This window comes from Mesocricetus auratus, unplaced genomic scaffold (genome assembly GCF_017639785.1).
Source record: "Mesocricetus auratus isolate SY011 unplaced genomic scaffold, BCM_Maur_2.0 Super-Scaffold_100003, whole genome shotgun sequence".
Lineage (NCBI taxonomy): Eukaryota > Metazoa > Chordata > Mammalia > Rodentia > Cricetidae > Mesocricetus > Mesocricetus auratus.
Window position 1 is genome coordinate 14,518,621 of NW_024429188.1, and position 24,056 is coordinate 14,542,676.

At 42.8% G+C, this 24,056-nt stretch overlaps 1 protein-coding gene across 3 annotated transcripts; it reads left to right on the forward strand.

Moving 5' to 3' along the window:
- The first annotated feature begins 9,862 nt into the window (after window positions 1-9,862).
- Window positions 9,863-19,121, forward strand: Tceanc (transcription elongation factor A N-terminal and central domain containing). 3 transcript variants are annotated; one of them, XM_021229563.2, is made up of 6 exons: window positions 9,863-10,000; window positions 11,454-11,555; window positions 11,963-12,000; window positions 13,290-13,430; window positions 13,523-13,642; window positions 15,666-19,121. In XM_021229563.2, exon 6 carries the CDS (start codon window positions 15,674-15,676, stop codon window positions 16,751-16,753), a length of 1,080 nt encoding a protein of 359 aa, XP_021085222.1. In that variant the 5' UTR covers window positions 9,863-10,000; window positions 11,454-11,555; window positions 11,963-12,000; window positions 13,290-13,430; window positions 13,523-13,642; window positions 15,666-15,673; the 3' UTR covers window positions 16,754-19,121. The 3 variants fall into 3 exon arrangements, with proteins under 3 accessions (XP_021085222.1, XP_040599983.1, XP_005074241.1); XM_005074184.4 differs by lacking the exon at window positions 9,863-10,000 and adding an exon at window positions 10,143-10,298; XM_040744049.1 differs by lacking the exon at window positions 11,454-11,555 and having other exon boundaries at window positions 9,888-10,000.
- The last annotated feature ends 4,935 nt before the right edge of the window (window positions 19,122-24,056 follow it).

The window sequence follows — 24,056 nt, forward strand, 5'->3', positions numbered from 1 at the left end:
AGGGACTGAGGTTGAGGGAAATTGGTCTTGCTGAGAAGTGTTTAAAGTCCCTTTTGTATCCTGTTACTCCATCTAAAACTGCTTTTCCTGGGCTGAATATGGTGGCACATTCCTGTAAACACTCAAGAGGCTCAGAAGTGCATAATCTCAACTACATAGCAAATTCAAGGCCAGTCTGAGCTACATGAGACGCTCTCAAAAAAGTCAAGGGGGGGCCCCGGGGCATGGTAGCCCACACCTTTAATCCCATCAGAGACAGGGAGATCTCTGTAAGCTTGTGGCCAGCCTGTTCTACATAGTGATTTCCAGGACAGTCAGAGCTACATAGAGAGATCCTGTCTCAAAACAAACAAAGCCAATGCGGGGAGGGAATAAAGTGAGCGAGGTAGAAAAGAAAGAAAGAAAAAAAATCTTTTCTCTGCAAAGATGAGTCTCAGTCATAGTCACACAGCTCTCCAGCTGAACACAAGACACTTTGCATCCTGCAGTGTTTGAAATCTTCTCTCAGAAATCCCACCGCACCCCCTGGTGGCAGCCACTGTCTTGGTGCAGGACTACCACCAGGCAGACACCATCAGACAGGCATCTGCTACTCTCTCTACCTCTTCCCCAGGCTTTTGTGAACCTTTGCTTCTCTCTGTGTAACCAAAACCCTTCCAACCCAGTCATGCTTGAGACCTTGAAGTACTCAGTCTTCCAGACCTCTCTCAATTCACCCTTGCTAATGCTTACTTGTTCTGTGTCTAATGTGGCTGGTCTCCGACAAGTGAATCTTACAGCACAAGCACAGGGAACATATGGAGCTTCCAGTGTACCCTTTCTTGGGTAATATTTCATACAAGTAGCACCCAATGCCTTAATCCAAAGGGAAATTTCAGCACCATGGTAACTTCAATATCGACCTATCCTGAAATCCCAGAGTCACACACACACACACACACACACACAGGACTGTGTCAGTATGGGCTGGTAGCAAGCTGCAGAAACAGACCCCGCCCGAGGCACTTACAGCAAGGACAGTAGTGTGTATGTCCACAGGAGCCTTGGAAGTGAGCGGCACTGCTAGAAGCAGGACAAGGAGCCATTGCAGGCATGGCCTGCTAAGGATGTCATCTTCGCATGCATGACCTCCCACAGTCATGTAGCCTCCACAGTATTCTGCTCAAAAGTCAGAAATACTGGCGGATGGGGATGGCTGGCCATCAGGCATAGAATCCTTACCTAGCATACAAGAAGCTCTTTGTTTAAGCCAAAGGTCCAAACTACTGGGCATGGCAGTGCATGCCTGTATCCCCAGCACTTGGGTGTTGGAGAAAAGAGAATAAGTAATTCAAGGTTATCCTTGGCGTTCAAGAAGTTCAAGGCCAGCCTGGGCTACAAGAGTTCCTGTTTCAAAAAGAAAAAGTCACAGAAGGTGCTGAGGTCAGGGAGTTGCCTCCGCCTAGGGCAAGCACTGGATTAGCCGTTTACAAAGTGAGCAAGCTGGTTGTGTCCCATCAATGTCTACCACCCAGATCCCATCATGCACAAGCTCGAATTGAGAGCTTGTCCATTCCATCCAGAATACCAAGCTAAGTGACTGCCTCACAACAAAGGAGATGATGCCTTCCATTCTCTTCAGCAACCAGAAACCAGGTGGCCTTTGAAGCCGCCTTCAGATGAAAAGCGACTGCCATTAATACTATCACAGAAACCAAACAGTGCAGTTACTATGCAAGAGTTTACTGTGGGGAAAATGAGGGTGAGCGGAAAAGCGCTTCTCTCGCACACCACAAATCAGAAGAGTATACTTCTGACCAAGTGTGTCTCCACAAAAGACCGTAGAGAACACAGCCATTCTTTATAATGATTTCTGATGAAGGGACTGCCTGGCTCCAGGCACGTAGAAAGGGCTCTGGGTGAAGCATACAGTTATCAGTCTGGGAGAAAGTGCCATGAAGCTACAAGGTTTAAAAAAAAAAGAAAGAAAGATAGACAGACAGATAAGGAAGCACAGCCCCATGCCCTGTGGGTCAACACTCATGACTGGCTGTTTGAATGAAACAAACAACCTCCCTTTAAAAGGAAAGCCCAAGAACCGAAGTGAAGTGAGCCATTTCCAGAAGCAGACCACACGTCGGGATCGGGATCGGGATCTCTGGCCGCCATCTGTAGTCCTGGAAACCAGCCACACCGACTGAATGAAATCCCAGATGCTGGGTCTCAGCTCAGATTTCTAAAGGGCAACTGGACGGCCAATGGAATAGACAAGAGGAGGTATTTAAGTGAAATAGCATCCCCTTGTCTCATTTCTTGTTGTGCTTTTTTTTTCTCTACATCTTTCTGCAATTTCAGAGACTTTGAATGATGTCTAGCAACAAAATCGTAAAAAAAAAACATGTGCTTGAATTCTCATCTTATGATTATGATTGAAGTCAGACCTATGGGTCCTTCATTGTTCTCTTGCTTGTTCTTTTTGGTTTTTCAAGACAGAGTTTCTCTGTAGTTTTGGAGCCTATTTCCTATCCTAGAACTTGCTTTGTAGACCAGGCTGGCTTCGAACTCACAGAGATCCACTTATCTCTGTCTCCCCAGTGTTGGGAAAGGTGTGCACCACCACTGCCTGGCTCTTTTGCTTGTTCAGTTGCCATCAATCAGGAAGCAGAGCCAGGTGGATCTCTGTGAGTTTGAGGCCACCCTGGTCTACAGAGCAAGTGCCAGGTTAGGCTCCAAAGATACACAGAGAAACCCTGTCTCGAAAAACAACAACAACAGCAACAACAAAAATCCATCAATCTATGGTAGCTTAAGTATAAGGATGTTTTCCCAAATAAGGTCCCATGCATGGATTCCAGGGTGAGGAAGTAGACATAGCTATCTTTGTGGGGTTACACTTCCATTCAAGTCCACACACTAATCAAATAAGAAATTTCTCCCTCTCTCCTCCTCCTCTATACCTACACTGATCCTGAAAAGAAAGAGTGGAGAGCCTGGGTTTTGAAGACACTGAAGAAATTTACAACTCTTTCTCTTTGCTGGGCAGAGGAAAGGACAGATCTTTGAAAGCAATGAGTGATTTAAGTACTATTGTTAGATGAAACTAGAAATGCTTTTTAAATGTACTTATTATTATTAGTTAGTGTGTGTGTGCGCGTGTGTGTGCGTGTGTGTGTGTGTGTGTGTGCGTGTGTGTGTGTGTGTGTGTGTGTGTGTGTGTGTGTGTGTGTGTGTGTAGTGGTGGCACATGTCTGTAATCCCAGCACTCAGGAGGTAGAGGAAAAAGGATTTTAAAAAATTCCAGGCCACCACAGCTACATAAAAAGTTCAAGGCCAGCCTGGGCTACATAATAGCCTGTTTCAAAGAAAGAAAAGTCACAAAGGGGCCTGAAGTCAGGAAGCTGTTTACCTAGGTACACAGGTACGCTGACTAGCTGCTTACAAGGTAAGCTTAAAGCTGGGTCTATCCCATCAAAGTCCTTTAATCCCAGCACTCCAGCACTCGGGAAGCAGAGGCAGGCGGATCTCTGAGTTCAAGGCTGGGCTGGACTGACAGCCTCCAAAACAATACAGAGAAACCCTGTCTCATAAAAAACAAACAAACAAAAAAAAAGATACTCCACGATCAGGATCATACCAGCACTTACCCAGATATGAGCAACAATATTCTTTTTTCTTTTAGTATGTTTTTAAATTTAAATTAGAAACATGCATGACAATTAATTATAAAAGGTTTTATCAAGCCAGGACTGTTGGTGCATGCCAAAAACTACAGCACTCAGGAGCATGAAGCAGGAGAATCACTGTGGGTTCAAGGCTGGGTTACAGAGAGAGACCTTGTCTCCAAAATAAAGGGCTTACAACAATGAAGTAATCCCTTAACACAGTTTTTTTTATGCAAAAGTCTTAGCCAGGCTGTGGTGATGCACACCTTTAATCCCAGCACTCAGAAGGCAGAAGCAGGTGGATCTCTGTGAGTTCAAGGCCAGCCTGTTCTACAGAGTGAATTCCAGGACAGCCAGATTAAAGACAGATCTGAGTTCCAGGTCAGCCAGGGCTACACAGAGAAACCCTGTATCAAAAAACAAAACAAAAAAAGGTGAAAAGTCTTTAACGTATGCTATACATGCAGATGCAAGCACACACACACGCACACGCACACGCACACACACACACACACGCACGCACACACACACACACACACACACACACACACACACACGGTGGTGGTGGTGGTGGTAAAGGTGCTTGCCACCAAACCTGACAACCTAATTTTGATCCCTGGAACTCATGGTAGAAAGAGAGTTCTGGCTCTCGAAAGTTGTCCTCTGACCTCCACACATACATCCAATGGTTTGTGACTCCTGTTCCCATACACAATAATAAACAATTGTGCTTTTAAACTTTAAAGTATATATGTATGTATTATATATGTTCGTTTGTTTGCTTGTTTTCTGAGACAGGGTTTCTCTGTGTAGCCCTGGCTGACCTGGAACTCAGATCTGCCTATTAATCAGTCCCTGGCCCACCAGCCAGCCACTGTCTGATCTATGCAGAAAGTAACTTTTCCTGGAATAGGCACTACTGCTGCGTCCTTTGACCTGTGTATGTCTGAGGTATCTGTTGCAGAAGTTAACCAAGGAGTTTGTGTTTCTACACTCTACCTTTTTATAGTATTTTCTGCCATTCTGTAACTCTTCAGATTTGAAGAGAACAGCTCAAAAAAATAATCCCATCCATTATGTTGTCTGACATTTACGAACATCCCTAGCTAGGCTCAAAGTCTGGTCCTGGTGTTTAATCAGGAAACGAATGTCAGTCAGCACCTTAAAAACCCTTCCCCCAAGGATGCAGTTGTTCTGACTTCATTCCATGGACAACATCTGCAGCCTATCCCTGAGTAAATGTGTAACACTAGCCTTTAGAGAGGCCCTAGGAAGGATTTTTGCCTCTGTTTCTTGGGAATTTACAGGAAGGGGCTGTCTCTGAACGCGCAGGAAATCAATGTTGCCACTCAGAGACCTAATTAGAATTGAAAAAGAGTTTCCACTGCACTAAATGAAATTTATCCAAGAGAATCTCAGGGTATCAAAACAGCTGAAAGATGATTGTTAAACAAAGACCCGGGACTGGAGAGAGAGAGATGGCTCACTGTTTAAGAGCACTTGCTGCTCTTACAGAGGACCCAGCTGCAATTCCCAGCCAGGGGTTCTGTCTGGTGCCCTCTGTGGGCACCAGGTACTCACGTGATACACAGATGTACCATCAGGCAAAACACTGACACGTATAAAATTAAAAATCAACAAACTTAAAAGAAATAAACCTTCAAATGAAAACAGCAAAGACCCACCCTGCAGTGGTGGCCCACGCCTTAGGAGGCAGAGGCAGGTGGAGTTCGAGGCTAGCCTGATCTACAGAGCAAGTTTTAGGATGGTCAGGCCTACACAGAGAACCCTATGTCAAAAAAGCAAGCAAACAAACAAAAAAAACAGAAGACCCCAAACCTATGTGTCAAAAACTGCCTACTTTTATGGACAGTCTACTTAAAATTGCCCCAAACACTGAACTTCTCATCAGCCTTCTTTTTGTCTGTTTGCAGCTGTTACAGAGTTTTTGCAGATGAGCTGAGCCAGTACTGTTCAACAGAACTTTCTGCAGTAATGAACTGTTGTCTACCTGTGCCGTGTAGCACAGTACCCATTAGGCACAGTGGCTGAGGACTTGATAGATTGAACCTAACTGAGGAACTGACTTTTATGTTGTATCTAATCATAAATAGCCTAACTGAGGAACTGACTTTTATGTTGTATCTAATCATAAATAGCCACAGGTAGCAATTGTGGTGGCCATGGCAGGTCTATGCGGTAATTATTGCTTGCATCTTAGATTATATACTGTGTTTTAGTTTTTAAGGTTTTTTTCCTTCACACCAGAGGAGAATCGGGATTATATCTGGCTTTGTTTTCCAAATTTTTGAGTAATGCCTTTTTCCTCCTCGGTATAGCAGGGCCATAAGAAGCTGGTTATAATGTCCCTGAAAGCTCTACTGGCAATTTTTGAAATAATTTTCAATATTTAGACTAATTCTTCGGGAAGTTTTTGATAACTTTAATAGAGCTGGTTGGTTGGGGGATTGAACCTAGGGTCTCTGACATACTAGGGCAACTACTCTAGAGCTCAGCAACACCTTCATTCTAGTACAATTATTTGCTTTTATAGATTTTTGTTTATTTTGTGTATATGAGTGTTTTCGCTGTGTGTATGTATGTGTGTGCACCATATGTGTGCCTGGTAACAACAGAGGCTAGAAGGAGACATCAGTTGCCTAGAATTAGAGCGTCACATAGTTGTGAGTCATCACATGGGTGCAGAGAGCCAAGCCCAAATCCTCTGCAAGAGCAGCAAGTGCTCTTAACCACTGAGACATTCTCCAACACTGTGGTACAATTGTTCTGAAAATATATATAGTTCAAGAATTGAGCACTATAAATCCCATCACAAAGGAAATATTCTTCCGGGTTACCTCTTAAGGACAATGATGTTTCAGAGCCCTTCGTTTATCCCCTGAGCTCCCAGTGGTTGTGATTGAACTCAAGGCCTTGTACACCCTAAGCAAGCACTCTACGCTGAACTAAGCACCGCTTATTTTTACTTGTATGCTTCCAAATGTGGGCCAGAGTACTCAGAAAATGAAGCAAAAATTAACAATGGGAAAAAAGAAAAATGTCATTAAGGCATTTAAAATTAAATAGGAGGCTACAGGCTTGAGGCTGTCACTGACCTGTTGAGTTCCTGCACGGTGAACTGCAGCCTAATCTAGAATGGAATGAAATTGCAAGCATAACTGACAAGTATAAGAAATAGCCAAATTTCAGCCAATCACAGTGTTCCAAGTAAACGGACTGTATACACTAAGTCCCATTTGGAACAGCATCCAGCCAACCCGTTTCTACATGCTATCAATATTGCCCCAAGAATACATTCTATTTATTTTGTCTGGTTCTGGGCACTGTCTAATTCACAAATAAGTCTTTGCTCAAACAAATTCTATTAAAATTAAACTATCCAAAATTATTCTTTTTTTAAGAAGCAAAAGAGTGACAAACATTCTTTGTAAGCCAAACGCAAGTCAGGCTCCTGAAACTTCTAGGCCTCGTTCGTGCACATCTTGGTAACTAAGGGTTAGGAGAGTCCTGATACTTGAATTGACCCACAGCTTCTCATGCACGATATCCAACCCCCCTCAGTGTTGCTTCAGTTCCTCGTTTGGCACTCCCCACCTCTATCTACAAGCCCATGCTTGTCAGATCTTCAGCAAAAATCTTATTGGGCTACATCTTAGTTTGGTTTCTGCTGCTGTGATGACCACAATGACTGAAGGGACACTGGACAGCTCGAGCGTGTGGAGCATGACTCTGGCAGGCCTTGCCCTTCTCCCTGATTCCCTCTTCCTTGCTAAAAAACCATTTAATGACATTCCTAAGATGACCACCAAGGTCTATTCCCTTATTTGGTTACTTCCTTCTCCAGAGAGTGACTACCAAGTAAGGTCCAGCTATCAAAGTACTGAAGTCCAGCAATCTAAAGCCCCCTTGACTCACCTAATTAACATGCCCAATTAAAATTACATACCTCGTCCTAACACAGGGTTTCCCTTTATAAACCGCCATTTGCCTATGTACCACATCTGTCTCCTCTCTATCCTGAGGCAGACCTTTGTCCCTCCAGGACAAATACCCCTGCCCCCTTTCCCTTGCTCCCTTCCTCTTCTCTCTGTCCTCTATCTCTTATCTTTGTCCCTTATCCCTGTCCTCTGTGCCTCTGGGGCAAATAAGTCTCTGTGCTGAGAATTTGGTCCTGGGGATCCTGAGCCGACACCGATACTTTTCCTTTCAATGGCCAACTACAGCTTGGGAAGGAAAGGACTTATTTCTTCTTACAGTGCAGTTCATGGTTGAAGGAAGAAAGGGCAGGAACTTGAGGCAGAAACCGTGGAGAAATGCTGCTTACCCTTACCAACTTGTTCCCAGGAACGCATCAGCTCAGCTACCTTTCATACACAGCCTGGGCCCAAGGATAACACTGCCTTCCCACAGTGGGCTGAGCCCTCCTACATCAATTAGAAATCCAGAAAATGGCTGGGTGATGGTAGCGCACACCTTTAATCCCAGTACTTGGCAGGCAGAGACAGGCAGATCTCGGTGGGTTCGAGAGAAGGGAAGGAATGCCCCACAGAGTGTCCACAGGCCAACCTTTTTTTCCCCAGGTGTGTCAAAATGACAATCAAGACCTTGGTGTTTTGTAAAACATAAATAATTTCAGAGAACTTCAGCATCAAATGGGGCTATTTTCTGAGAGTGATGGACCATATCAAAAAACAAGACAGTAAAACAAAATAGTATCAGCACTTGGAGAGCAAAAGGATTATCCTGAGTTTGAGCCCAGCCTGAGGTACATAGAGAGTTATAGGGTGGGCTACACTGCAAATGAGATTTTGTATTAAACCAAACCAAAACCAAGATTCATTTGTAATCATACCCTGATATTAACATAGTCCAAAACATAAAAATAATCAGGTGTGTCCCCCCCTCTCCTGATCAGCGAGAGTCCCTTGTCCTCTCTCTACTGAGGTAAAATCTGTTACATTCATCACAGAATCACTCTGCTTTCTGATCGTATCCAGTGCATAGAACCAGAGAGTTTGCTTCCTTAAATCGTTCCCCAAAATTACTTTGGAATTGGAGGTTGCCAAAGGAGACGGCCACATTCTCTAGTTCAATCACCACTGGCTTTAATGAATCCTTGCAGGCAAACAATATGCATAGGTGAATTCAGGTTGGTCATGACTAATGATTGTTTACTACTTTCAGCCATTTATCTGATGCAAACTACAAAACAATGCTTGTTGGACTAATTACTGTTAAGTGTCAGTAATTATGCCTTGTCTTTTTGCTGCCATTTATTGATTGATTTATTTAGAGACAGGGTCTTAATATGTAACCTTGGCTGGCCCTGAAATCGTGGAGATTCTCTTGTTTCTGCTTCTGGAGTGCCTGAACTACAGGCAACCACGTTCAGCTGCTTTTATTTTCTAATGATGGGTTTGGGGTTTTTTTTTCCTTTAAAAAACATTACAGCCGGGCGTTTATGGTGCACGCCTTTAATCCCAGCACTCGGGAAGCAGAGGCAAGGGGAGCTCTGTGAGTTCGAGGCCCGGCTGGTCTACAGAGTGAATTCCAGGACAGCCTCCAAAACAATTAATACAGAGAAACCCTGTCTCGAAAAACTAAAAAAAAAAAAAAAAAAAAAAAAATTACAAGCCACTACCTTGAGCCGTTTGTGCTTTATTTTATTTTTCTGTTGGAAGTTTTTTATTTTTATTTATTTAAGGAGGCAAGTATCGCGTCCAGCCTTTTAAAAAGATTTGACCCAGGCTGGCTTCGAACATGGCACTCTCCTGTCCCGTTCTTTATTCTTCAGTATTTGCATACCAGCGTCCATCACCACGGCCCGTCTGTTTTTGTTTTGTTTTGTTCGTCTGTTTTAACTGTTTTGACAGAAAACAAAGAGAGTAAGTTGGAGAGCAAGTCAACAAACTCCATCACTGAAAAACAGGCAGCAGGTTAGTTTCCCTTCCGGCCTCAGCTCCTCCCTCAGGGACCCGCTAGGAGTCCGCCCCCACCCTTCGGATCGCTCTGCGCAGGCGCCATCTCCCGGGCACGTCAGCGTCAGGTCCCACGCCCGCGTTCTCTCGCCCGAATATTCTGGACCGGTGGGGGTTACCTCATCCGGCCCTAAGAGCCGGAAGTTCCTTCAAGAGGCGGCCGCGCGGCCGCTAGGGCGGTGCCTGCGCTTCCGGCGACGCTGAGGACGTTAGGGCGGCGACCGCGCTTGTTGGAGCGCGGCGGCGTTGGCCATTTCCGTTAGCTCGGCCCCCGCTGAAGGGCTAACTCCGGTTTCCAGTGGAAGCCCATCCCCGCTCGCAGAGGCGCCAAGGCGCGCCCTGTGCCCGGGCGGCTCTAAGGTTGAATTCCCTCCTCCCCTCTAGCTGAGGTCGCTTGGGCGGGCCGAACGGCGCGCCGCCATTGCTCTCGTGGCGGCCTCAGGGCCGTCCCTCGGGGTGGATTTCCTCAGGCTTTGTTTAGTATTCAACCCCACCCACCGGAATCGCTCTGGGCGGACCGGTTCCTCTCGCTCTCCCCTGCCCCAGGATCGTTATGTGCCTACAACGCCCCTGCCGGCGATATCTCACCCCACTCACCCACACCCGGCCAGGGCCTTCCTGTGAAGCTCGACCGTTAGCTATAAGCTAGTGCTAGAAGGTTCGATTTTCCCCTTTGCTGTTGAGAGAGATTTAAAGACTTAAGCGCATGGGTTACTGCTGGTTTGCACAAAAAGCTTCTGGGAAGTTTCACTGTGAACGTTCCTGTCGTTTTTCTTTCCGTTTAGGCTACTTTAGTACAGATGTATATATTCCCTTCCAGAATTCCATATTTGCAAGCGGCTAAGTGCATTCAGGAAACACATTGTAGGGCCTATTCTTACTGTCACTGTAAAAGCTTTTTTTTGGGGGGGGGTGTTGGAAGCAGGGTTTCTCTGTGGCTTCGGAGCCTGTCCTGGAGCTAGCTCTTGTAGACCAGGCGGGCCTCGAACCCACAGAAATCCGCCTGCCTCTGCCTCCCAAGTGCTGGGATTAAAGGCGTGCCACCACTGCCTGGCACAGGCTTTTATATGTCCACATACATTAGTTATACATATGTGTTTACATACGTATATCCACACTACTGAGTTAATAGTAAAATGTATAAACATTATATTAGCACATGTTCTAGGACTGAAGTACAACTGCCAAGAAATGTGTCTGGTCTGAATTGGAATGTGTTAAAAATGTAAAGCACAACAGATTTTTTTTTTGAGAATTAACACAAGAATTCCCCTTTTCCGTCAGATTTTGAAAGAACAGTATTGGGGTGTGGCTTGGGTGTAGCTCAGTGGTAGAGCACATATTTTAGTGTGCACAAGACCTTGTGTTTGATCCCCAGCACCACATTTCTCTAAAGGAAAAAAATTATTTCAGATATACTGGGCCAAGGAAAACTATAATTAATTCCATCAGTTTTTAACATGATTGTTACACATTTAGAAATTTTTCTGTAGCTTGAAATCTTTATGTGGGACAGTGTTGCTCTAAGAAAGGCCTTAACAAATGATGCCCTGTGGCCAAATACAGACTGCCCTTTTTCTGCTTTGAAATAGGGTCTCTTGTAGTCTTTTCTGGCTTCTAATACTCACCAGACAGGCTTTGTGCAGTGCTGGGGAGCAAACTCCAGCTCTCTGCGAGCTCGCTAAGCACTCTACCAACAGCCTCATCTTCAGCACCACCATCCCCCCACCCCCACCCCATGCATGCCTGGAAGCCAGAGATCGACTTAGATGACTTTTGAAATTACTGTCCCTCCCACTTTGTTTTGAGACAGGGTCTGTCACGGAACCTGAAAGTCATCACTTCCAGCTAGACTGCCTGGCCAGTGAACTCCAAAGATACACCTGTCTCTCCCTTCCCGTTGCTGGAATTACAGGTGTGCACCGTGAGCCTGGCTTTTCATGTGGATGAAGGGGATTCAGACCCAGGTCCTCATTGCACACCAAGCAGTTTCCCAGCTCAGCCATCTCCCCAGTCCCAGCCTGCATATTTTATTATGATTCTCTGTATGTAGATGTTTGGGTATGTGCACATGAGTACCAGTGCCACCGGAGGCCAGAGGTATCAGAGCTTTCCAAAGCTGAGCTTACAGTTGTGAGCCACCCAGTGTAGGTGCTGGAAATTGAACTCCTGTCCTCTGCAAGAGCAGTACACACTCAACTGCTTAGTCATGGCTCCAGCCCCATTCAGTATTTGGTATCTGTTGTTCCTGCTATAAAAGCAGCAGGGTTGAAAAGTCCCTCTACCAGAAGTCTAAAGTATTTCCTATCTGTCCTTTTACAGAGAGTATTTGCTGACTTCCTGTCCTGGAACACCACCTGGTATGGTGACAACCTTCCTGTTTTAGCCTCCTGAGTGCTAGGATTATATGTATGCAAGAATACCTGGCAAAGATTATTTATTTTAAAATTACGTTTATTGTGTGTGAATGAGCATTGCCACGTTGTCTGTGTAGAAGTGGGATAATTGTCAGTTTTCTCCCTCTGTTATGTTCTAGAGATTGAACTTAAATGGTTAAGCTTGGCAGTAAGAACTTTTACTCACTGAGCCATCTCCCCAGCCCCTGGCAATGTTTTTTAACTTTCTATTGTAAATTCAAATAATTTTCAGTCACTTTATAAAGACTGAGCACTTCATTAAAACTGTCTCATGTAAGCTGGGCGGTGGTGGTCCACACCTTTAATCCCAGCACTAGGAAGGCAAAGGCAGGTGGATCTCTGTGAGGCCAGCCTGATCTACAGAGCTAGTTCCAGGACAGCCACAACTGATACACAGAGAAACCCTGTCTCAAAACAAAACAAAACAAAACAAAACAAAACAAAAATACCAACAAAGAAACTATCTCTTTTAATTTGAATACTAATCCAAGGTGGCAGTCACCCCATTTTAAAGATGATGAAGTAGAGGCACTGGATGATCAGTAAACTTAGCCAACTTGTTAATACCCCCCTCACTTCCAGGAACTATACTTCTTTTGAGACAGGGTTTCTCTGTAACTTTGGAGCCTATCCTGGAACTCACTCTAGCCCAGGCTGGCTTTGAACTCACGGAGATTCACCTGCCTCTGCCTCTCGACCTACCTGATTAGATCACAGTGGACGTCACAGGATTTTTTTTATATAGGATTTTAAAATTTTTGTTGTTGTTTTATTTTGTGTTTGGTTTTGGGTTTTTTTGGGGGGGTTGTTTTTGTTTAGTTTGATTTGGTTTTTCGAAATAGGGTTTCTCTGTGTAGCGTTGGCTGTCCTGGAACTAGCTCTGTAGACTGGGCTGGCCTTGAACTCACAGAGGTCCACCTGCCTTTGCCTCCTGAGCGCTGGGATTAAAGGTGTGCTGTGCCGCTGCTGCCGCCGCCACTACCACCAGTAGAAGTCATTATATTTTATTCTAATTATCTCCCTCATTCACTGCCCTCTCCGTGTTCCCTTCCCCTCTGACAGATTCCCTTCCTTGCCCCAGATAATGCCCCTTTTGCTTTCATGTCACATGTATCCCATTACCCTGTCTTCCCTCTCTGTCTTCTCATTATATCCCCTTTCTAGTTTTATGATAGAAGATTTTTAAATGATTTTCTTAAAAAACAAGAATTGAGGTGGACTTTGTCTTCCAGGGTGACATACAGTGAGTGAGTAAGAAGGAAGTTGCTGTATAGTGACAAGAAAAGAAGCTCACAAACTGAAGGGAGAGAAAACACCCCGGAAGCTTTACCACTTGTTTAACAGAAGAACATATCCCGGGAGCTGTTTGGCAGGTATGTTTAAGGGAGATGTGGGAAGTATAGACAAAAAAGTTTTGAAATATAGTAAACATGAAAGCACCGTAGTTATTTGATGTTTTTCACAGATTTTCTGTTGTCAGATGAAATTCACATCCCAGGCTTATTGTGAAAACTGAGGGTAACCTGATCGTGAATAGTTCCATAGACTTACTCAGTAAATGTTCATTGCCTTCCACTGTTAAGAGGTAAGTATTGGAGACTATCATGAATCATATATATCACAGCATATACTACATTACAATACAAAGCATTCTAATTTGAATTGTACACAGCAGTGGTTTTTAATAGTTTCTTATGTAATGGACTTACCTAACATAACCTGAAGTTAGAGACGTTTTGTGTATTCATTACAAGAGCAGTAACCTGTTTGTTGGGTGGGTTGGAGGGCTCAGTTCCTGTGTGTGGTTTAAATCAGAATTGGCTGAAGAATTGAACAAATCTCATGTCTCAAGAGACTCCAGTTCATTCTATCTGGGGTAAGCCCCTGGCATTGTTTGCTTGAGGTTTTCTTTGATTTCCTTGGATGATTCTAATACAAGTCAGAGTTAAGAAGCATCTATGGTGATAGCATGTGGCCAGGTTTAGGGAAATGCTGTAGCCAAGGCACAGCTGTGAAATGGGGCCATGCCTGTCTGTGGTTGAGAGTAGTCAAGGCAGAAGGCCAGGGTGAGGTGCTGTTCATGCCATGGACAGAGCCTAGACTTCATCCTGTGAGTAGAAGGGAATGTCTAAAGGACTTTAAGCAGAAGAAAACACACACATATGAGTTAATGAAGCCAGATTCTACAAGAAAAAACATCTATAACTCCAATCTTGGGGGTCTGATATTTTCTTGTGGCCTCCACAGATACCAGGCATGTATGTGATGCACAGACTTACATGCAGATAGGCGAAACACCCATACATGTAAAATTACCAAAAAAAAAAAGAAAATAATTTTCTTCAAACTTAAAAAAAGACCCTACAATGGGGGATTTTTAAAAATACATTTATATGGCATATGATTTGCATAAAGGAAATACTGGTATTCTTTTTTTCATAACTTTTGTGTAAATCTAAAAGTATTTCCAAATAAAGAATAAGTGGGTCATCTGGATTTGACCGTTTTTCCAGCAGCTCAGATGTCAGCACATTGTGCTCTGTTGACTTTCAGGGTTCAGCAGACATGCTTCCCAATCTGTAATATCTGTTTCTTTACATTGGCTCAGACATCAGTATCCCCGTTTTTGTTTTGTTTCCCTTTTATATATTCAGAAAAGTTATCACTACAAAGATTATAAAGGCATTAAGTATCTTTTTTTTTTTGGTTTTTTGAGACAGGGTTTCTCTGTGTTGTTTTGGAGTCTGTCCTGTCTTGGAACTCACTCTGTAGACCAGGCTGCCTGGAACTCACAGAGATCCGCCTGTCTCTGCCTCCCAAGTGCTAGGATTAAAGGCGTGCACCACCAACACCTGGCTAGGCATTAAGTATCTTGGTCTCATAATTTAATATGAGGAAAAAATAGCCCAGTATTTGCTTATTATTGTCTTATGGATGCTTACCTGAGCATGATTTTATTCCCAACTTGATCATCAAATTCCACCCAAGATGAACTAACTTTTTTTGAGACAAGGTCTTATACATTCCAGGCTAGCCTCAAATTTTCTATGTATCCAAAGATTGCATTAAACTCGTGCTCTTTTTTCTCCATCCCCAGGTGATAGATTGCAGACATACAGTACCATGCTAGGTTCCTGAATAATCTTAATTTAGAAAGGTACTGATTTGTCCAGTTGGAGATTGAAAAGTTATAGCTGATATTCTAACAAGTATTTGAATGTTCTGCTGAAACTTTGTAGAGCTACTTTTCCCTTCAGCTATTAAGAATAAGTCTTGAGCCGGGCATTGGTGGCACACGCACTTGGGAGGCAGAGGCAAGTGGATCTCCATGAGTTCAAAGCCGGCCTGGTCTACAGAGCAAGTGCCAAGACAGCCTCCAAAACAATACAGAGAAACCCTGTCTCGAAAAACAAACAAAAAAAGAATAAGTCTTGAAAGTTGACTAGTTCACATTGTTGTATTATCTAATCTGCCACACTTTTATATCACATTACTTCTTCAGAAAACATCAGATGGATAACTGGCAGAAGTACTAGTTCATGCTCCAAGAGTTGCAACTGGTAAAGGCAAGCTTTAAAAAATTGAACCATCTTTTTTTTTCTTTGCAGCTGTGAAGATGGCTGACAGAAGACAAATCATTGCCAGGGCCTCCCTGATTGAGCAGCTGTTGTCCAAAAGGTATTTTGAGGATATTGCCAAAGAGCTTACTGAGCTAGAAATTATTTATGTGTCTAAGGAGCATCTCCAGGAGACAGATATAGTCAGAGCTGTATACAGAGTCCTCAAAAACTGTCCTTCAGTGACTTTGAAAAAGAAAGCCAAGTGTCTACTGGCCAAGTGGAGAGCTTTGTATAAGAGTACACAATTCAAAACAAAGGAAAACCTTAAATTACTCCATTCTAATGTTAATAAAGAAGAAAGTGCAGCCATTTCTCAGAATGTGAGCCAAGATGAGGAATTAGGTTCTAGCCAGGATGAGATATCAGGTCTTTGCAGGTCTCTCTCTAGGCTTGTATCCCAAGATGCTGCAAAGCCTGCTGCAGCAATTGGGGCTGAAAGTAGCATCACTGATATGGAAATTAATGAAGACTATTTGGGGGGTGGTGACTCTAAATTCACTAGCAAGAGCTCAAGTGCGTTACAAGATCCCCTAGTGTCTGTTAGATCTAAAGGTATAGAGCTTCTTTACTCAGCATTAGCTAGTTCTTCTACACATTACACAAAAACGCATTTGTGGCAGAAGTTTGCAAGAGAAATTGAAGAGCACATTTTTACCCTTCATTCAAACAACATCAAAAAATATAAAATTTGTATTCGAAGCAAGGTTGCTAATTTGAACAACCCCAAGAATTCTCATTTACAACAAAACTTGCTCTCTGGAACCATGTCTGCAAGAGAATTTGCCGAAATGACTGTCCTGGACATGGCAAACCAGGAACTGAAGCAGTTGAGAGCCTCCTACACAGAATCCAGTATTCAGGAACATCACCTTCCCCAAACAGTTGAAGGCACACAGACAAGTAAAATAAAGTGCAAGCGCTGTGAGAAATACAACTGCAAGGTGACTGTAATTGCCCGAGGAACACTTTTCCTTCCAGGTTGGGAGCAGAATTCCAATCCTGATGAACAAATGACCTATGTCATTTGTAATGAATGTGGGGAGCAGTGGTATGATAGCAACTGGGTGTGCTTGTAATGTGTAAATAATCCCTCCAGGGGCATGTGTTTTCTGTGTGTAACAGAACCCCTTTTGTGCTTATTTTTTTACAGAATCTTATTGCTATTTTGTTTTGGGGATTTTGGTATGTGAAAGATCTTAACTATTTAGCCAAAGTTAGCCTCAGTCTCCTGAGTGCTCGAATTTCAGATGTACACTACCACACCTGGCTTAGTATACTGTTCTTACTGCAGTCCTGGGAATAAGGAAGAGAGTTGTTTGCCAAAGTGCAGACCACCGTTGCTAAAGGTTGTTTGGGAAGAGTAGAGGACTATCACGTTGTACTTTGTGGCCATTTAGTATTTTACTCAGAGTAGCGCAGTAGCTTCACACAGCCTGAGAGCATGTTAGAGAGGCAGACTCTCTGGACTAATAATACTCTGTGAGTCCTGATCTGCATCTTGGCAGAATGCCCAGGTCATCCTCTGATAGATTTGCAGGCCTGTGGGTCTCAGGAATGACTGACTATACATTAGAGTTTTCTGGGGAGAATTGAAGTGTACTGGTGCCGAGGGTCAAGCCTAGAATAATTTAGTCTGAACCTATGGCATGGGACCCAGGCATCAACATTGTTCTGGTCATTTCTTTGTTTGCTTTAAGTTGTCGTTAGAGTTGAGTATACCTGTAAATAATCTCTCATTTGAGTCTTTCTATAGTTCTGAAGAAATTAATGTTATTCTGGAGACTTTACAGCTGAGGAAAGAGGCCCAGAGATCTTCATTGACTTAACCAGGTTACAGAACAGTAGGTAGTCTGCCTCACACTGATCCCAATTTTTCCAGCTTCCTTCTGAAGCAAGTGTGATGGCATATGTCTGTAATTCAGATGTTAGGGAGGATGAGGCAGGAAGGTTTATGCGAGTTCAGGGCCAGTTTAGATTATAAAGTCCCTGTCTCAAAAAAGATAGTAAAAGTACATTGTGGTGCTTTCAAGTCCATATTCCTAGCATTGGGGATGCTGACACAGACTTCCATGGATGGAGCCAGCCTGGGTTATGTTGGAAAACAATCCCAAAACAAAATATTCACAGTCTGAGTACAACTTCCTATTGCCTTTACAAAAAGTGTACTCCTGGAAATGGGTGCTAAGAAAATAGTGTTTGGGGCCTCTTAAATTTACTAAATAGAGTTTTATCCTTTTGTCCTTGATTTTCTCATAGTTTCTTGATGTCAGAAATCTTCATGTCTTCAAAGGCATGTGTGTTAAAATCCTGCTTCTATGAAAACTGCATTAGGTGTCAGGAAGTACATTCCCTCAGCCTTTGAATTTATCAACATTTATTTACCTACTAACTAAAGTGGAAATCACTTCTCTAAGGCCTTTGCAAACAGTGTTTACTGATTTGTATGCTTAAACACAACAAGCCTCTTATGTGATTATGACTAATTTGTTCCTTAAAAATGGTACCATGTTATTTGGGGTTTTGATTCTTTAACATGTAAAGCAATTTTATGCATAATGCACACAGAAACTTGGATAAACAGTGTTTACTGATTTGTATGCTTAAATACAACCAGCCTCTTATGTGATTGTGACTAATTTGTTCCTTAAAAATGATACAATGTTATTTGGGGTTTTGATTCCTTAACATGTAAAGCAATTTTATGCATAATCCACACAAAAACTTGGATATGTACTCCCTTTACAGTTACCATGTGGTTAGATATGCATTTTTGTTGTTTCTTGACAGAGACATGTGAGTAATATCTGTTCTTATAAGCCTGACTCCACTCTGTAGCCTAAGCTAGGCTGGAACTCGCACTAACCTCAACCCATGGAGTGCTGTAATTTTGGGTGTAAGACACAATTCATTGATTTTATCATATTAAAGAGTTTATTTCTTAGTTCCATGTAAACTCACTTGTTTTCATCAGCTATAGTGCCCCAAGTCCCCAGTATTCCTTCAGTAGAATCTGTAGGGTTTTCTTTATGTATATTTTACCTACAGTTCCCCCAGTGAGTGCATAAAACTAGCCGACATTTCTGTTTCCTATGTTTTGAAGAAACCAGCTTGAGGCTGTCAAGTCTGAATTACATTTTGTTTTATTTTTTCTATTTTGCATTCCAGTGGTGTTCATTATAATGCAATGTGTTAGTCCTTTAAACAGAAACTTACAAAGTCATCAAAAACTCAAAAGTTTCACCAATTGTGGTTTCATGTGACTTGGAATGATCTTAAAACCTAAATGGTAGTTGTGCAAGAGTACACACAGCACATGAAAACCATGTTTAATTTGTTCGAGTCACTATTGGTATTTGTGTTTTCTATGTATCTGAATATGAGTACTAATATTGAGATTTTGTAATCTACATTTACCAAAAATAAAAGTACTTGAAATGTAAAAAATCTCTCATTCTCCAAGATTTTTTAAAATGTGTGCGGTCTTCCTCATTTCCCATAAGCTTTGTCAGTTAGTTTTGCAACTAGGGAAATGGTGATGTGGGTTTTATTCTTTTGGTCAGTGAGACAGTTATATTTTCTGAGTACTGATAATTCTTTGTATCTTTTCTCAGAGAGAAAAAGAAAGAGGAAAGGAGGAGTGAGTTTGTTTGTTTGTTCGTTTGTTTGTGACAGGGTTTCTTTGTGTAGCCTTTGCTGTCCTGGAACTAGCTCTGTGTAGGCTGGCCTTGAACTGACAGAGATCTGTCTGCCTCTGCCTCCTGAGTGCTGGGATTAGAGGGGTGCAAGAAGTGTTTTTTTTTACAGTTGCTGGTAGGGTAGATTCTTTTTTTTTCTTTTAAAATTTAAATTTAAATTAGAAACAAGGTTGCTTCACAGGTCCCTTTCCCTCCCCTCCTCCCACGCCTTCCCACCAACCCTCCCAATATCACCTCCTTTCCCCAGGAAGGGTGAGGCCCTCCATGGGGGTGTCCATAGTCTGTCATTTCATCCAGGGCAGGGCCTAGACCCTCCCGGTGTGTAGATTCTAATTTAAATTTGCCCTTATAGGAACAAAGAGCAACTCTGCAGACTTCAATATGAGAAGGTACCTGATTCTAAGGGATAGGGATGTGAATGAGAGACAGTGAGAAAGAGCCACAAAGTTCGTGAGTTCCATTAGAGGTCATGATAACAATAAGAACTTGTGGTGGAATAGGGTGGTTTTGTGTTTTAAAAAACACTAAAGCTAGGCAATTTGTCGCCATGGGATTTTGAGTTCCTTTTAGGAAGATCATTGTAGCTGCTTTGTTGAGTGATGAGAGAAATAAGGATGGATGTGGAAACACCACTTAAGTGGCCATTAACAGTGGTCAAATAAAAGTATAGAAAGAGGGGCTGAAAAGATGACTCAGCAGTTAGAGCACTGGCTGCTCTTCCAGAGAACCCAGGTTCAATTCCCCTCACCCACATAACAGCTCACAACTGTCTATAACTCCAGTTCCAGGGAATCTGGCACCTTCCCACAGAACACAGGTAGAGAAAACACCAATATGCATAATTTTTTAATGAAGAAAAGTATAGAAAGAATGGTTTGTCTGCATCTTGATAGTTAATGAAGCCCTTAGCAATTTTGCAAATAGCTATTTCATAAAATATGCTCAACCCAAAATTTCCTCCCTGTGGCCAGTAGTCAAATAACTGCAGAATGTCAGCCTGTGCCCCAGTCTCCATGGTAACTACATAGGGTGAAAACATCCATTTTAATACCTGAATGTGGGAAGGTTTTCTCCATGGGTTTTCCCGAAGCAGTCTCCTTTGTCCATACTTTTTAAAGTGAAGAACTGAGTACAATTGTGGCTCTGTCTCTTCCCTGGGTATTTCCTGTGATGAGAGGCTTCTTTCATTCCCTGATACCATTTCTAAGTGCCAGGCAGGAAGCTTGTGACTGGCAGTACTCCATTGCCTTTGCTGGGACTGGGCCTTCCTCTTTTAGGTCAAATTCCTTTGTTTTTTTATAATGCCCAGTAAATGTAAAATATCTTGCCATAGTATTTTTATGTCTCTCAGAGGTATTTACTGTAAGTACCAGATTGTAAGAAGTAACTTTTTAGTCTCGGAAGAGTACCACAATCAGATGGACTAACCAATGACAACCTCATACAATCCAATTCATATTTAAAGTAAGGTTGCCAAAGATGTTACCATACACTGTCAGAAACTTTGCATTGGAAGGATTGCACATTTTGTCTTGCCAGGTGCTAACTTTTCTGACACACAGGAGCCTCCTTGGATCCTTTTTTGACATCATGTTGCCATCTGTTATTTTGAAAAGTGGATGATTTTAGAATCAAAGAGTTAAAAATTAAAATAGGAACACATACATACAAGGTAGCTAAGGCTGGCCTCAAAGTTCCTATATAAATTTTTTGTAGATGTATATTCTTGCTTTCTTTAAGAATGAAAATGAGCTGGGCAATGGTAGTGCATGCCTTTAAAACCAGCATTAGAGAGGCAGAGGCAGGTGGATCCCTGAGTTCAAGGCCAGTTTGGGCTACAGAGCAAGTTCCAGGATAGCCAGGGCTACACAGAGAAACACTATCTTAAAAAATGAAAATGAAATATGAATATGAGAGTCATTTCTAGGTACTTATCATTGTCATCATAATCACTATTATTTGAGACCCCATCTCATGTAGACCAGGCTGGGTTTGAACTCACTACTTACTGTGTAACCATAACCACAGATTAACTCCTGATCCTTGTGTTCCCACCTCCCAGGTGCTGGAATTATAGTCATGTAACTGTCATGCTAGATTTCATGGGGTACTGAAGACTGAACCCAGGGCTTTGTTCTAGGCAAATGTTCTATTGATTGAACCACATCCCTAGCACTGTTAATCCTTTTCAAATGATGACACATTTCTGAAAATCTAAAACAGACATGGAAAAGTTACAGAATTAAGAAGCAAATTAAAATATTACTCATTTAGAAACCACTTTTTATCTTCATAATAGAACCACTTCTGAAATGATGTAAACACAGATGCAACTGCTTATAAAAGATGCCAAGTGGAATTATAATTCACCAAATTTACCTTTTGTGGATTGAAACAAAAATTTTAGAAATTTCCGAGAGTACCCATGAGGCCCCTGCCTGAGTCATCTGACTGTACTCCACCTACTGTGCCTCTCCTTAAACCAGTGGTTCTCAAGTTTCCTAATGCTGTGACCCTTTAATACAGTTCCTCATGTTGTGACTCCCAACCATACAATTATTTCCATAGCAACTTCTTAACTGTAATTTTTCTACTACTGGGACTTGTAATGTAAACATCTCTGTTTTCTGATGGTCTTAGGTGACCCCTGTGAAAGAGCTGCTCAACCCGAGAGGTTGAGAACCATTGACTTAAATAATGGAGGACTGAAAGCTACAAAAACAGTTTCAATTTCCTTCCTTGGCCACAATATGACCACAATATGGCACTTATCCAATCTTCATTGGACATAACTCGTATCTGACAGTTGAACTCATGCATAGCTCAGTGGAAGAAAGCTGGAGTCTGTATCTACCCATGTCTAAAAGCAAAGGGCCCCACAATTTCAGTGGGCTGTGTCTTGGTATTTATGAGACCACTGGGCAGACTTGTCTTACTGTGTTTTCAGGCAGTTTCTATTTCTGCAGTTTTGTTTCCATTCAGTAGATAGACTTTTTTATCACAGCTTTAATAAACCTCACAAATGGCCGGGCGTTGGTGGCGCACGCCTTTAATCCCAGCACTCGGGAGGCAGAGACAGGCGGATCTCTGTGAGTTCGAGACCAGCCTGGACTACCAAGCGAGTTCCAGGACAGCCTCCAAAGCCACAGAGAAACCCTGTCTCAAAAAAAAAAAACCTCACAAATGGTTGAGCAGAAGGTTTCTATGTAACTTTAGCGAACGTGTTTTAAAATGAGGTAGAAGGGATGCAGGACTTTTCAGAAGTAATAAAAATGTGCAATAGCCTGGTGTACACAGGCATTTAATCCCAGAACTCAGGAGGCAAAGGCAGGTGGATCTCTGTGCTTTACGGGCCAGCCTGGTCTATAGAGTAGATTCCAGGATTGTGAGGGCTACATAGAGGGACTCTGTCTCAAAAACAAAACAAAACAGCCCTGGAGAGATGGCTTAGAGGTTAAGAGCACTGGTTGTTCTTCCAGAGGTTCTGTGGTCAATTCCCAGCAACCACATGGTGGTTCACAATTATCTATAATAAGAATAAATGTCATAAAATTGTTGGTCAATGGGTACTGAATTGTAGTCAGGATAAGGAAGCCTTGTTTCATGTTTCCTGGTGGGTGACTACAGATAGCAATTATCTTAAAAAGTCACAAGAAGGGCCAGGTGGTGTTGGCACACACCTTTGACTCCAGCACTCTGGAGGCAGTAACAGGAGGATCTCCTCAAGTTCCAGGCCAGCCTGGTCTACAGAGCGAGTACTAGGAAAGACTCCAAAGCTACACAGAGAATCTGTCTCAGAATCCCCCTCCAAAAAAAATGCTTATTAGATACCGGTGTAGAGTTGTCAAGTCAGCCTTTAGATTAATGGGCCTGGGATTCAGAAATGCAGGTCTGGGAAAGAGTGATAAATCCTAAACTCTAGAAGCCATGGAATTAGATAAGATCACCAAATGATGAGTAGACACAGAGGACATCGGAGGCATAAAATGGGGGGAGCATTCCACTGTTAAAAGGTCAGGAAGCAAAGAACTGACTGAGATAGAGTGACTCATGGAAGGGAAAAAAAGCCAAGAGCAACCTGCTCCAGCCACGAGAAAAACTGATAAAAGGAAGTGAAAACTGGGAATATTGGTACAGACCTATACCTCATCTCAGCACTCAGGAGGCTGAGGCAAGGGGATTTTTAATTTGAGGCTACATAGTAAGTTCCAGGTCAATCTGAGCTGCTGAATGAGAGACTCCTAACACACACACACACACACACACAAACACACACACACAAACACACACACACGCACGCACGCACGCACATACACACATATATCTGAAAACTATCAAATGCTGCTGATCAGTTTCAAGGCTAAGACTTATCTCTTTGAATATAGCATCATGTAGGGGGTTGAAGCTGTTGGTGACTTAGACACATGGAAGGAATATTGCCAACTAAGAATCCCCATCCAAAAGGGTGACTAGCTTCCTTGTCTGTTGCTGTGGACAGGCAGCCTCTCACCAAGTGAATACATACAGGCATGACTGAGCACTCAGTAGGTCTGGGATGGAACATGGGTGTCTCTGTACTTCTTTCCAGGTGACCTCAGGGCCCCCAGGGTCCCTATTGTGAGGGCTTCACTGTAGCTGGCTGCATCTGCAGTGTGGATGACAAGGTTTTTTGCCGCACATAGAT